This window comes from Lissotriton vulgaris, chromosome 7, assembly GCF_964263255.1.
Source record: "Lissotriton vulgaris chromosome 7, aLisVul1.2, whole genome shotgun sequence".
NCBI lineage: Eukaryota > Metazoa > Chordata > Amphibia > Caudata > Salamandridae > Lissotriton > Lissotriton vulgaris.
Window position 1 is genome coordinate 1103143396 of NC_141695.1, and position 13340 is coordinate 1103156735.

General features: G+C 44.1%; 1 protein-coding gene across 3 annotated transcripts in view; it reads right to left on the reverse strand.

Annotated features, from left to right (window-relative positions):
- LOC147702977 (organic cation/carnitine transporter 2-like) overlaps positions 1-13340 on the reverse strand; it is a 562174-nt gene that overhangs the window by 165194 nt on the left and 383640 nt on the right. For all 3 annotated transcript variants that reach the window (XR_015297558.1, XM_086931557.1, XM_086931559.1), the window contains one exon: positions 4641-4741. Coding sequence is in view for 2 of the 3 variants with exons in the window: in XM_086931557.1 (XP_086787683.1) it covers positions 4641-4741 (101 nt within the window). In the remaining variant the exon portion in view is untranslated. The remainder of the gene's footprint in view (positions 1-4640; positions 4742-13340) is intronic.

Genomic DNA, 13340 nt, shown 5'->3' on the forward strand with positions numbered 1-13340 from the left:
CCACTCTGCACTCTGAAGCTCCACTCTGAAGCTCCACTCTGCACTCTGAAGCTCCACTCTGAAGCTCCACTCTGCACTCTGAAGCTCCACTCTGAAGCTCCACTCTGAAGCTCCACTCTGCACTCTGAAGCTCCACTCTGAAGCTCCACTCGGCACTCTGAAGCGCCACTCTGCACTCTGAAGCTCCACTCTGAAGCTCCACTCTGCACTCTGAAGCTCCACTCTGCACTCTGAAGCTCCACTCTGAAGCTCCACTCTGAAGCTCCACTCTGAAGCTCCACTCTGAAGCTCCACTCTGCACTCTGAAGCTCCACTCTGAAGCTCCACTCTGCACTCTGAAGCTCCACTCTGCACTCTGAAGCTCCACTCTGAAGCTCCACTCTGAAGCTCCACTCTGAAGCTCCACTCTGAAGCTCCACTCTGCACTCTGAAGCTCCACTCTGAAGCTCCACTCTGAATCTGCACTCTGAATCTGCACTCTGAAGCTCCACTCTGAAGCTCCACTCTGAAGCTCCACTCTGAAGCTCCACTCTGAAGCTCCACTCTGAAGCTCCACTCTGAAGCTCCACTCTCCACTCTGAAGCTCCACTCTGAAGCTCCACTCTGAAGCTCCACTCTGAAGCTCCACTCTCCACTCTGAAGCTCTACTCTGAAGCTCCACTCTGAAGCTCCACTCTGAAGCTCCACTCTCCACTCTGAAGCTCTACTCTGAAGCTCCACTCTCCACTCTGAAGCTCCACTCTGAAGCTCCACTCTGCACTCTGAAGCTCCACTCTGAAGCTCCACTCTGAAGCTCCACTCTGCACTCTGAAGCTCCACTCTGAAGCTCCACTCTGAAGCTCCACTCTGAAGCTCCACTCTGAAGCTCCACTCTGAAGCTCCACTCTGAAGCTGCACTCTGAAGCTGCACTCTGAAGCTGCACTCTGAAGCTCCACTCTGAAGCTCCACTCTGAAGCTCCACCTTGCACTCTGAAGCTCCACTCTGCACTCTGAAGCTCCACTCTGAAGTTCCACTCTGAAGCTCCACTCTGCACTCTGAAGCTCCACTCTGCACTCTGAAGCTCCACTCTGAAGCTCCACTCTGCACTCTGAAGCTCCACTCTGCACTCTGAAGCTCCATTCTGAAGCTCCACTCTGCACTCTGAAGCTCCATTCTGAAGCTCCACTCTGAAGCTCCACTCTGCACTCTGAAGCTCCACTCTGCACTCTGAAGCTCCACTCTGAAGCTCCACTCTGCACTCTGAAGCTCCACTCTGAAGCTCCACTCTGCACTCTGAAGCTCCACTCTGAAGCTCCACTCTGAAGCTCCACTCTGAAGCTCCACTCTGAAGCTCCACTCTGCACTCTGAAGCTCCACTCTGAAGCTCCACTCTGCACTCTGAAGCTCCACTCTGAAGCTCCACTCTGCACTCTGAAGCTCCACTCTGCACTCTGAAGCTCCACTCTGAAGCTCCACTCTGAAGCTCCACTCTGAAGCTCCACTCTGAAGCTCCACTCTGAAGCGCCACTCTGCACTCTGAAGCTCCACTCTGAAGCTCCACTCTGCACTCTGAAGCTCCACTCTGAAGCTCCACTCTGCACTCTGAAGCTCCACTCTGAAGCGCCACTCTGCACTCTGAAGCTCCACTCTGAAGCTCCACTCTGCACTCTGAAGCTCCACTCTGAAGCTCCACTCTGCACTCTGAAGCTCCACTCTGAAGCTCCACTCTGCACTCTGAAGCTCCACTCTGAAGCTCCACTCTGCACTCGGAAGCTCCACTCTGCACTCTGAAGCTCCACTCTGAAGCTCCACTCTGAAGCTCCACTCTGAAGCTCCACTCTGAAGCTCCACTCTGAAGCTCCACTCTGCACTCTGAAGCTCCACTCTGAAGCTCCACTCTGCACTCTGAAGCTCCACTCTGAAGCTCCACTCTGCACTCTGAAGCTCCACTCTGAAGCTCCACTCTGAAGCTCCACTCTGAAGCTCTACTCTGAAGCGCCACTCTGCACTCTGAACGGTCAGACTCCAAAAATCGGCCCTAATCACAATAGTATTATTTCACCTGCGTGAATATAAGTCTTTGAAATTCTGGCCAGTGGTAATACACACAAGTAATATAAAATTGTTGTTCCAAAGAGCATTAAATGGAAATAAAACAAGTACCAGACCCATTGACGCCTGCACCTTAAAAGCGAAACTGACTGAAGCAAGCGCCCGGGCCACGTTGAAAAAAAAAGCCACACACATTAGATGCAGTCAAGGCGTGCTCACGAACTCAGAAGGCACTCCACATGAACAACTACCAGACACATTGACGCCTGCACTTTGAAATGAAACAAAGTGAAACTGACTAAAGGAAGCGCACGGCCCATTAGATGCAGTCAAGGCGCGCTCACGAGGTCAAATCTCCAAAGGAGAAGCTCGTGACAGCCTGACTACAGCAGAAAAAGCTCGTAACAGTCTGATGTCCACAATATTCCCAGAAAAGTGGCAACATAAGTTGTCTCGCATAGACAGCAAAAGCTTCGCTTTTGCTTTCGTCTAGGCGAGACCTAAAAAAGGATACATTTTCGAAAATGGCAGATGTTCCATGCTGACTGAAGAGTCCATAAAATGTTCAGAAACACTGGTTAAATACAAGAATAAAAGGACGCTCAGAGGCATAGCCGATGCTGCAGTAAGCATGAGAGCAGGCACTAATTCTGACTCTCCACAGAATGTCATACAGCCAGAGGAAAGACCACCCCCACACACGCCTGGTCTGGACTCAATCCGACGAGGATAACAAATATACCCCCATGCCAGGCCGAGGAGTAATCGTTAAACACTTCTAGCCATCCCTGGTAGAAACATAACAAGTCCCCAGAGTTGCCAAGAGCCAGGAAGGAAATAAGGGGTCAGCACAACCCTGAATTAAAACCTAATCTTGAGAGCGATTACATTTCACACACCCACACATCGCCCACACGGTACTAGGTGGTTTAGGGCCCCAATTGACATTACTTAACTACGGAGGGAGAGAGGAACTATTTACAATCTGCATTGCTGAAGATTATTATTTGACTCCCTTTGCCCTCCATGGCTGAACTATAATGGGGAGATGCACTGGGCCTGCCTGGCCCAGTGCCAGGGGTATATAGACTATGGCAGGTGTAGTATGGAAGTGTGAGAAAGAATACTTTTTTTTTTACACTACTCGTGCCTTTCCTAAGTTTGAGGGGATTCATCTTTTGACCATATCCCACCACGTACTAGGAAAGTTCACTTGAGTGCATATAACTTCCAACTTGCCCAAGGGTTGGGCTGAATATTGCCTCCCACCATGCCCGAAGGGAATTAAAAAAAAACACAGGGCACAACTAATGTTCCTTTACCATCTGCAGCATGTTGAAGGCCATGTAAGAGGAGGACCACTGCCCCTGCACAATTTTCAATTGTTGTTAAATAATATATCGACACTACATTAAACACTTCCATAAGGGTCATAATCACTCCAGTTTCATGATATCTCCACAAGACTCCTTTCCTGGCATACAGGATGAAAGTGGGGCAATGCAACTTTTTTCTCTAAATTCACAAGGCATTTTTCTAAAGGAAACCTCGGATTGCTATAGGGGGTGATACTTAAGGAAAATTAAATAACTTACTAAAGAATACATTTTGGTGTCTGGAAGTCGTAAGAAAGACCTATTCCTACAAACGTTGTTATATTGATTTTCTAATCATAAAGAACTGGGTTTTCGGCATGAAAGCCCTGCAATTGCTCTAGCCGTGTTCATTGGCCCACTGGAACAATGGATACTAAATTCTAAGGTATTGAGAAGCGATGTTTAAAAGCCTCAAAATGTATCTCCTATAAAATATCATTTAAAAATAAGCACAATGAGCGCTTAAGAGATTTACACAGGACTCCCTCGTTATCCCGTGTGCTCATCCAGGGAAGCAATATAACATTTGTATCCTTGGTGATGTTAACTTTTTAAGATTAAAGGCTGTGTCATGCTCTTCGTTTGAGCGAATACAGTCACAACAGTAGCAACCCCATTCCGATATTAGGGAAAATAATTCTACACAGACTTTTTTTTTGCAAGCAACTATTTAATATCATGAAAATAATGATTCAAATAAAACTATTGTTAAAATAAAACTCCAATCCATAAACAAGAACCACACTGCGGAACCCCCAGGAACATTAGGTTTAGGTTTTCAGGTCCTATGGAAAAGAGATTCGCCTAGACTTTTTCTGAGGCATCGCTTTCCTATTCCTGTTTGATGTCAAGGCGTGGCTATTCAATCCCAAAACACAGAGATCTAGGGGCTACCACTAGGAGGGAGGGATTAAGCAGTGGACTAGATGGATGCAGTGATGATAGGAGTCGGATGCCCGTCACAGCATTGGACAGCCTCTCAACCCGGAACTAGGCCAAAATGCAGAAAGAGTAATAATCTAGCAGCAACGTGGGGGCAAGGGTCCAGTGTGCTCATAGAAGACCAGTTCCTCCCAGGGACCTCAAAAACAAACTAAAACAAAGTGCCTCAGAGAGGTGGGCAAGTGGGCAAAGCGTTTAAATCATTCATTCTGATGTAACTACGACTCTAAAAACGATTACTGAATCACAGACTGTACATGCACAATTGAAATTCATATTATTCACCTACCATATAAATGCTGAGAAAAGGGTGATTATGCGAATATTCCGTGTTTTAATTAGGTCAAGGAAGTTATGAGCTCTTTGCTTGTGGGACTCCAATTCTCGTGTCTGAAAACCCAAAAGAAAAAAAAAAGGACTATTATTAACTGCAGACCTGGGAAACTAAATATATTTGTAAATAACCATGAGTCTCTTTTGGTGTGATGGAAGGTCCAAGAAATTCTAATAGTTGCATTGTCACAGTCATGGTAGTAAAAAAATAATAAAAAACACTTATTATAGCAACTCAAATTCAGAATGACACTTTGGCTAATTTTTAACACAAAAGGACTGGAAAACAGTTTTAAGACCAGATGGCCATGTATGGGCATTTCAATAAATGCCCAGTATACCTCCAGGGTTGCATAACTGTGGCACACTGGATTCTTGTTGCAGTACCCCCCACACACATACTTTTTGCCTGGTTTTTGATGCAACTTTGACTGAGGTGTCTTGAGTCCCTGCTAACCAGGTTTCCAGTACAAGTGTTCTTTCACTGAAACTGTACCACAATTGGCACAACTTTACCCCCCATATAAGTCCCTAGTGAATGGTACCCGTGGTACCCAGGGCATTGGGATTGAAGATGGTCAACTAGGGCGGCAGCACAAAATTGTGCCACCCCAGAGACCCCTAAGGAAGACCATGGAAACTGCCATTGCAGGCTGCATGTCTTCTTGCAGAGAAAACTGAAGATTCGACGGACACAGAGAAGAAAAGGACAAAGAAGAGCTGTTGACCCAAGGACTGAAGCCCTGCTTCAGAAAACTGGCGCCAAACCCTGCCTGCAGCCTTAAAGATTTGACAATCATGGTGTGCTGTCTCGCCCTGCAACTGTGAGGCCTCCAAGAACCCAAGAGCCAGAGCACTGCCAGCCTTTTAGAAATCACCAAAGACCTCCCTTGGAGAAGTCAAACTAGCCCCCTTGCTGCTCCCCAATAACTCCGATGCAGCATCCAAACCAAAAGAGGTACATCAGCTCCGGAGGGTCAGATCGGTCTGCTGACAAAGTTTGGAGACACCAGGACCTACAGGAGTCGTGCCATACTAATACCCAGGGTACCAGACACCCCGAAGAATTTACAGATATGAAGAGTCCAAACTGGACTCCAAATACCCAGATAGCAAGCATCTGGCGAGGGATGCCAAGAACCGTGTGAGACCCACTTTGTGAGTGGCCCTGCTAATCCCAGAAATCGCCTCTCCCAAGATGTCCCAAGCTGCCTGCTCCTGACCGTAAGGACATCTTGACGCATGACTCCCAGCCCTGGTAACCACAATCCAGCTGAGCTCCCTCGGTCCTGAGGCCCTCGCAACCTGCTCCCTTTAGTGGGACCCCCTCGAACTTACCTTTAAGTCCCTTTGTACAGTGTGTTTTAAAGTGCCCCTCTTCTTCGTAGTGCACCAGCTACCAACAAACTCAGCACCCTGTTCCTGGTTGAATCCGGGATGCTACTGAGAATCTGCTGGTGGAACATTGGGCCTGCCCTTGCTACGTACCTAAATCCCGAAGATGAACCTTGAGATCCAACTGTATGATTTTTTTATGCATTTTCTTATTTCTACTAATTTACTTCAATGGTGGTAATTGTGCACAAAAGTAAATCATTTTGCAAGCTTTGAAAATTCATATCTTAAAAAGAATTTACTGAAGAACGAAGTCCTTAGCCCCAAAAACTATATAAAAATCGATGTTATTTTTGCAAATTTGTCTCTGATTTATTCTTGAGTGCATCTCATTCATTGACTTGAAGTACAACAAATGCTCAGCACTACCCTCTGATAAGCCTAATTGCTTGCCCACACTACCACAAATAGAGCGTCAGTATTATCTACTCTTACCTCTGTATACCAATCTGGGAGTCACTGACTCTCTACACAGTCTACTTTGTTTTAGTGCACTATATATATATATATATATATATAGAGCCAGCGTCCAACAATAGCACTCAGTTCAGACACTGTACAAAGTTAATTATAGATAGAACAACACAAAATGATTGGTGGAATTCAAAATGTGATGAAACCACAGGACCATGAGTAACAGAGTTACTATAATAACCTTTAATTACTCTGTTGTTCAGTTCTTGCGCATCCCCAGAGAACAACACATCAAACATATGAATTCTGAGGTTGTGGCAGTACAGACCAACTCAAGAAAGACGGGTAATGAAGAACACATTGATCTGACTGATCATCTGTTCTGAAACTTGCTGGCACAGATCAATGTTGACCTGCTGCGAGTGGAGCAATATAAATAATGATCTAATTTTCCTCCTTTATAAGAGCATGTCTCTGTTAAGAAAAATACAGATGACTACTTAGCTATAAGTAAGAGCTGATGAAAAAGCAAGAACACTAATGCGAAGAGGTAAGTATAGTTTGTCAGAGAGACAAAGGCAGCAATATATGGCATTAGCATGTGTACCTCGAATATTGACACAGATATGTACGCATTTATACAAGCACAATTATCAATTGTGATTTACACTTACTATTTATGAAAGTCTGAATGATTTCTCCCTCCCAGCCTTTTATGCAAAGAAGGTGGGAGCTGGAAGTCACCAAACAATGGAACATTTAAGAAACAGGTTTCAGTTTTCCTGTTATGCCTTAGTTATTTTGTTCTGAAAACCAACATAAATCTTAAGAGGAAAGCAGCACGATTTTCCACAGTGAAGGATCCAAAACGGATAAGCTCTGCCACCTTTATTTTACTTAATAAACCATATATCACAAAATAAACAAACATTAGCAAAGCCAATCACTTTTGTCTGAAATAACTAGGTGCAGAGTTATTCGCTTTTCTAATGCTTATTTGCTTTGCAATCACGCCAAGTAAATAAAAAATCTAAAATGGCCACCAGTGCATTAGCACTCGTGTACATACGCACAAGAATGGACAGTTAGCTATCTTGGAATGTCTCTTCATTCACTTTCAGATAAACCCCATTCCAAGATGGCCACCTGTGCTGCAGCATGCACGCACACGTATGATTTGCCATCATGGAATGACTTTTTAAAAAGAAAAAGTAGATATCCGCGTTGTTAACTGAGAGCCAGCTCATTAAATATCCTATTTTCTGGATACCAACCTGGATGCCGCCTTCATGCCGGTCCAGGAAAACATTATTTTGCTATTGAATTCTTTTGGGTATCAGTGTAGAAATCATGACCAGTCCCACCTGCTATTCAGATCTCTGAAATACAATTACGTGTTTTGGAATTTTTTTTATAGAGCTGTGCGTCTTTACAAGATTACTCCATCGTGTTCATGTTTATGGGTCAGTTGGAGTTCAACCTTGTGGGTCAAGGTCCCTAATTGATTTCCCCTGCTCACATAATGATATGGTAGGATAGGGTCGAGTAAGGTATGCTAAGCTATGTTCAGGAATACTATGATATGTCATGGTGTGCTTTTGCATAGATATGTTTTGCTTGCTGTTTTCCACTGCTATTTCCCTTTCATAAAATGCAGCAGCTTTCACGTTTATTTTCAATGTTACACTTCTCAATTTTGCACACATTGTGAACACCTTGACATATTCTCTCTTGCAGCAACCTCTCACACCCCAAGAGTTAGAGTCCTCCTCTTCAGGGTCATTAACAGGATGCGTTTGAAAATATTTATTTTATGGCAATATTTTACTTGAGGTAGAGAGACCATATGATTACAGGCTGTATCGAAGTCAAATCCTTGGGTTGAACTCAATATATTAATATGCTAAAGGTGGCTTGATGGGAATAGATATCTCATAGATTTAATGTATGCCATTACCTGGCAGTATATTTTAGGGCGTGCAAATATATTTTCAGTAATCAACATTTTTTATTTCCTATTTTGATACTAAGTGAATCACTGCATATAGAGTCTCTGTTTGACCTCCACAGAATATATTTTCTTCTGCATGAAAAGCAGATATTATTTGTTTTGGCTAATAAAACCCATTTTCTGAAATACATAATACACAATGTTATATGTAAGGAAGATACACCTGGCAAATGTATGTGTTTTAATTAAAGACTTGCCAAGTATTACAAAAGTCTCTCAAGGTTAGATAATCTCACGAGCTTTGCCGATGGTTGAAACAACAATGTATACTAATGTCCTAGGCAATGAAGAAGGGACGACTATTTGTTCGCAGTGAATACATACAAGTTATCACCTTCAAACTGCACTCTAAGAAACAAGCATTTGCAATGCAATCGGTCTCACCTTTGGTACCTTATATGTATTTAGCTATGCAGCACATTAGTCCGGGTGCTGAAACATCAACTGTTCTTTAACATGGAGCGAAAGTAAGCACTAAACTGTAAGACACACCAGGTATGGGAACACATGGAGATAAATATTGCCTTTCAGCGGTAAATGGTATAGTCCAAAGCTCTGTTTTTAATATAAAATCAGGGCCTTCGGTGGTCATGTCACTGAAAATACAAGATTTTAAAAATATATTATTGTCTATCGGTGCTCATGGGTGACAATTTCTATGGACGGGAATCTAGAGAATGCTAAAATGATTCTGGTATTTTACTGACCTCTGCTGGTCGTTTTCTAAAAAGAAACTTAAATAGGGGCAGTATCCAGAAAAATTTAAAAAAGAAAGTCCCTCAGCAGAAAGCAATTCTGGTATTTTACTGACCTCTAATGGTTGTTTTCTATCAAGACAGTTAGATAGAGGCAGTTGAAAAGAAAAAATGTCCCTAAGCGAAGCAGACAAGTCCTAGGGCTGATCTCCAGAGCCCACACAGTACATACACATACAAGTATATACTAAAGTATATACAAGAGGTCTCGAATGCTCGACCTAAAAAGGTGTTGGTACCATTGCTATTTAAGCACTTCAACAATTATGCTGCAAAAAATGAAATCTGTTATTATAGAACAATAACAAAGCCAACGTAGTCTGCAAGGTCTGTAGCCCTAAAAAAACACACAAGCAAAGAGATCACTTGGGACTTTACTGGAAGAAGTGAGGTGGGAGCTGGGCTGTGTTTGTGCCCGCACCCCCAGCCCAATCCGCCAGTGATTTTAAGGGTTGGGAAATCCAGATGTGAAAATCAGACCCAGGGCTCCCGCAATGGGCCAGGTGTGCTTGGATGGATGGAGTGGTGTCCCTCCTGATGCTGTTAATACTCCACCTGAGTCATACTACTCTGAAGGGCAGTAAAGTGGAAGCTCACTTCCATTTATACATAATATGATTGCCTCTAGTTTGAAAACCATAAAGGTCCACAGTTTGGTATCATGCACAAAACAGCTGTTTTCAATTTTCTTGTTACGTGAAAATCAAGAAATAATTATGAAGCAAGCAAATATGGGGAAAATTAGATGAAGATAAGTGAATCTTACATAATTTATACTTTTTTTAAACATATTTTATTGGTTTTAGGTACGTCATATATCCATACATTACATTGTGCATGAAGTATCTCACCCTCAAGTAGTCGTGACCCATTACAATCATATAACAACTTACATGTACATTCCTATTATAATACATACAAGGTGCATCATCATTATTAACTCTTTACATGTTCCACCAATGTATTCGTAATTAGGTCTTATTTGGAATATGTATTTGTCTTAAAGGTAAAGAAAAAAAACCTCCCATATAAAAAAAGGAACATTTTATCCAACCGACCCGGGGTCAAATAAGCTCGATGTAGCACCATAGTTTGTTTAAATTTGAATTTAGAGTTCCTTGATACCTTTCTGGGATGTTTAAGTATTGACGTCCATTCCTTGTCTGTCGGGTCTCTACCTATGTCCCCTGTCCACGTGACCCTCAGGGCGTCCAGGGAAACCCGTGTGTGTGCACTAATACCAGTGTATATCCCAATGGACCAAGTGTCTCCCTCTCCACATGTAGTGCACCATCTTAACCAGCTCGTTGCTGTCAGGCTCCCTTCTCTGTGGCGCCCAGTATTTCTTGATATATTGTACCAATGCAGCATGCGTTAAATAAAGGTGCGCCGGGGCGCCCGTCTCGTTGATGAAAGTGTCATGATCGAGCAGTGTATTGAAATTGTGGGGCCAGTAGACCACTGGTCCCATCCTTGTATGCACACTTTATTTCCTCTACCACAACAGAGGATTCAAATTTTTTTAGTAGTGGTTAGATACATTGTTTATTCATCAAGATTTCCGTAGTTTTTCTCCACATTAAATCAATAATATTGGTTTTGTAAGTTCGTTTTCACCACATGACACAGTCCTTTAGATACATCCAATGCATTTCGGGGTTATCTGTTGTGGTAGAGGAAATAAAGTGTGCATACAAGGATGGGACCAGTGGTCTACTGGCCCCACAATTTCAATACATTGTAACTAACGCCGAGGGACGCCTGACTTTACTTGCATAGCACCTTAAACGGAGAAATTTCTTTCAAATTCTTTCAAATTCAGCTGTGCGTCAGCCCTATCAATATCATTATGATCGAGCAGTGTCTCATCGCCAAAGAGGTCCGCTACTGTGGTAATGCCCGTGTCAGCCCAAGGCGCCAACCTGCGTCTGGATTTCGCCCCAAGTAATAACTATCTCCTGTGGATTGTGATTTGAGAACGTCTTGGGCAAGTACGTAGAGTGAACTACTTGCATGGCTATGTTGTTAGAGCAAAAAATTCTGTCAATTCTAGTGTGCAGATCAGGTACCACCGAATAGAAGTAATATTCTCGTTGTCTTGGATGACGCATCCTCCACACATCACATAACTCCCAACCCGTAGCCCAACTAATCAGTGCTTCAGTCTGCTTAAACACCCCCGCCTCACTTATTGGCGGATGCGACCTGTCTAAGGCCACATCCATGACTGTGTTGTAGTCTCCTCCTGTTATCCATGGGCATGTGTCCCAACCAGCCAATGCTTCACTCACTGTGTCCCAGTACTTATCCTGGTCGAAGTTAGGGGCGTAAACTGACCCAAACACCACCAATTGTCCATCCAGGGCACCCCTCACAAAGACATAACTACCCCATTTATCAATCCTTTGATCATGCACCACAAACGGTACACCATGCCGCACCCAGATCGTGGACCCTTGTGCATAATTTGAATAAGAGGTGGAGAAAATTTGGCCACGCCATTTCTTTCTGAGTTTCACTGTCTCACTTTCCACCATAAGCGACTCCTGTAAGTACAGTATCTGTGCTTTACGGCGCAAACGTTGCGCATGTATCCTGTGTCTTTTGTGTATCGTGCCCATACCTCTTATATTCCATGTTACTATGCTATATTTACCCAACACATGCATTGTTTCAGTTGTTGTATCCATACAGGTATTAACCTGGTTCGCAATGGAGCTAATGTATCCACATACTCATGAACGATGTGAGCGTACCACCCCCAACAATCTCAATACACGGTCTGGTCTCCAAACTATACCAGGCCATAACAAAGAACTGAACTAAGAAAAACAAAAAAGCCATGTAAAGCGCCTTCGCCATATGGGGGGCTGCGCCTGCGCTCTGCACGCGGTGAGGTGTAGCTGAGATCTACCAGGTTTAAGCTACTACGGCACCAGAGCCCTGGCAATATCTTGCCTTCTGTAAAGATTTTAAGTAAACTTGGGAAAGGGGCAAACACAGCCGCATCTTGCAGTTACATAAAAGAGACAATACTTGCACAAATTCATCATCCAAACAGGTCCGTGATCAGCTGTGGAGTCGCCGAGGGGAACAGGGCCACCCCACCCTCAGAATCCGACCCCTGCGACGCCTCATCCTCCGCAGAGGACTTAGTTTCTGTCCGATGGGGCGTTCTGAAGGTTGCCGTAGCGATGATCACCTGCTTCCTATTCTGTCTTATCTGTTGCGAGATGACCTGTACACGCGCAGTGGTTCTTCTTGGTCTACCGCCTCTACGGCCTGTTGAGGTGCCCTCAAGCGATCTCTGCTTATCCTCGGTCTGTGTTGCAATCTCCGCAGCGTTGGTTAGTTCCATTACCTCAAGCCAGTCCTCAACATCTCCAGGACTTTAAAAAAAGTATGTTTTCTGTTCGTGTAATAATTTCAGCCGTGCTGGGAATAGTAGTGCGTACTGTATATTTAGGACCCCGAGCCGTCGTTTCACCGCCACAAAGGAGGACCGCTGCCTTTGGACTAAAATCGTATAGTCCGGTATAAGGAGATTCTCGCATTTTCAAAGTTGATCGGCGCAGCCTCCCTGGCTTTCTGTAGCAGAGTGTCCCTGTCACGGAAATTCAGTAGCTTTACTATAAGGGGCCTCGGAGGGGCACCCCGTTTCGGTCTTCTGGTGGGTATTCTGTGCGCTTGCTCTATACAGTATTGTGTGGAGAGTCCCTCCTTTGTGACGTGATCTTTGAACCATTGTTCCATATATCCAGATTCGTCAGACCCTTCGCTTTTCTCCGGTAGTCCAATCACTCGGATGTTGTTCCTTCTTGCTCTCCCTTCTGCGTCCTTTACCCATTCTATTAAGGTGGCCACCTGCGTCTGTAGCTGTTCCACGTCCGTTTCAGTCTGTTTCTGCTTTGGCAGTATCTCTGCCAGTGTCGTCATATGGTCCTTCACCTTTTCTGCCGTTTTCACATGATCCGCCCTGAGCAAGTTCAGACCAGTGATCAGGGTCCCTATTTGAAGCTCAAGTGCTTTCCTGGAGTCCCACACTTCCTTCAATATGAGATCTAACTTGTCCTCCGGAGCA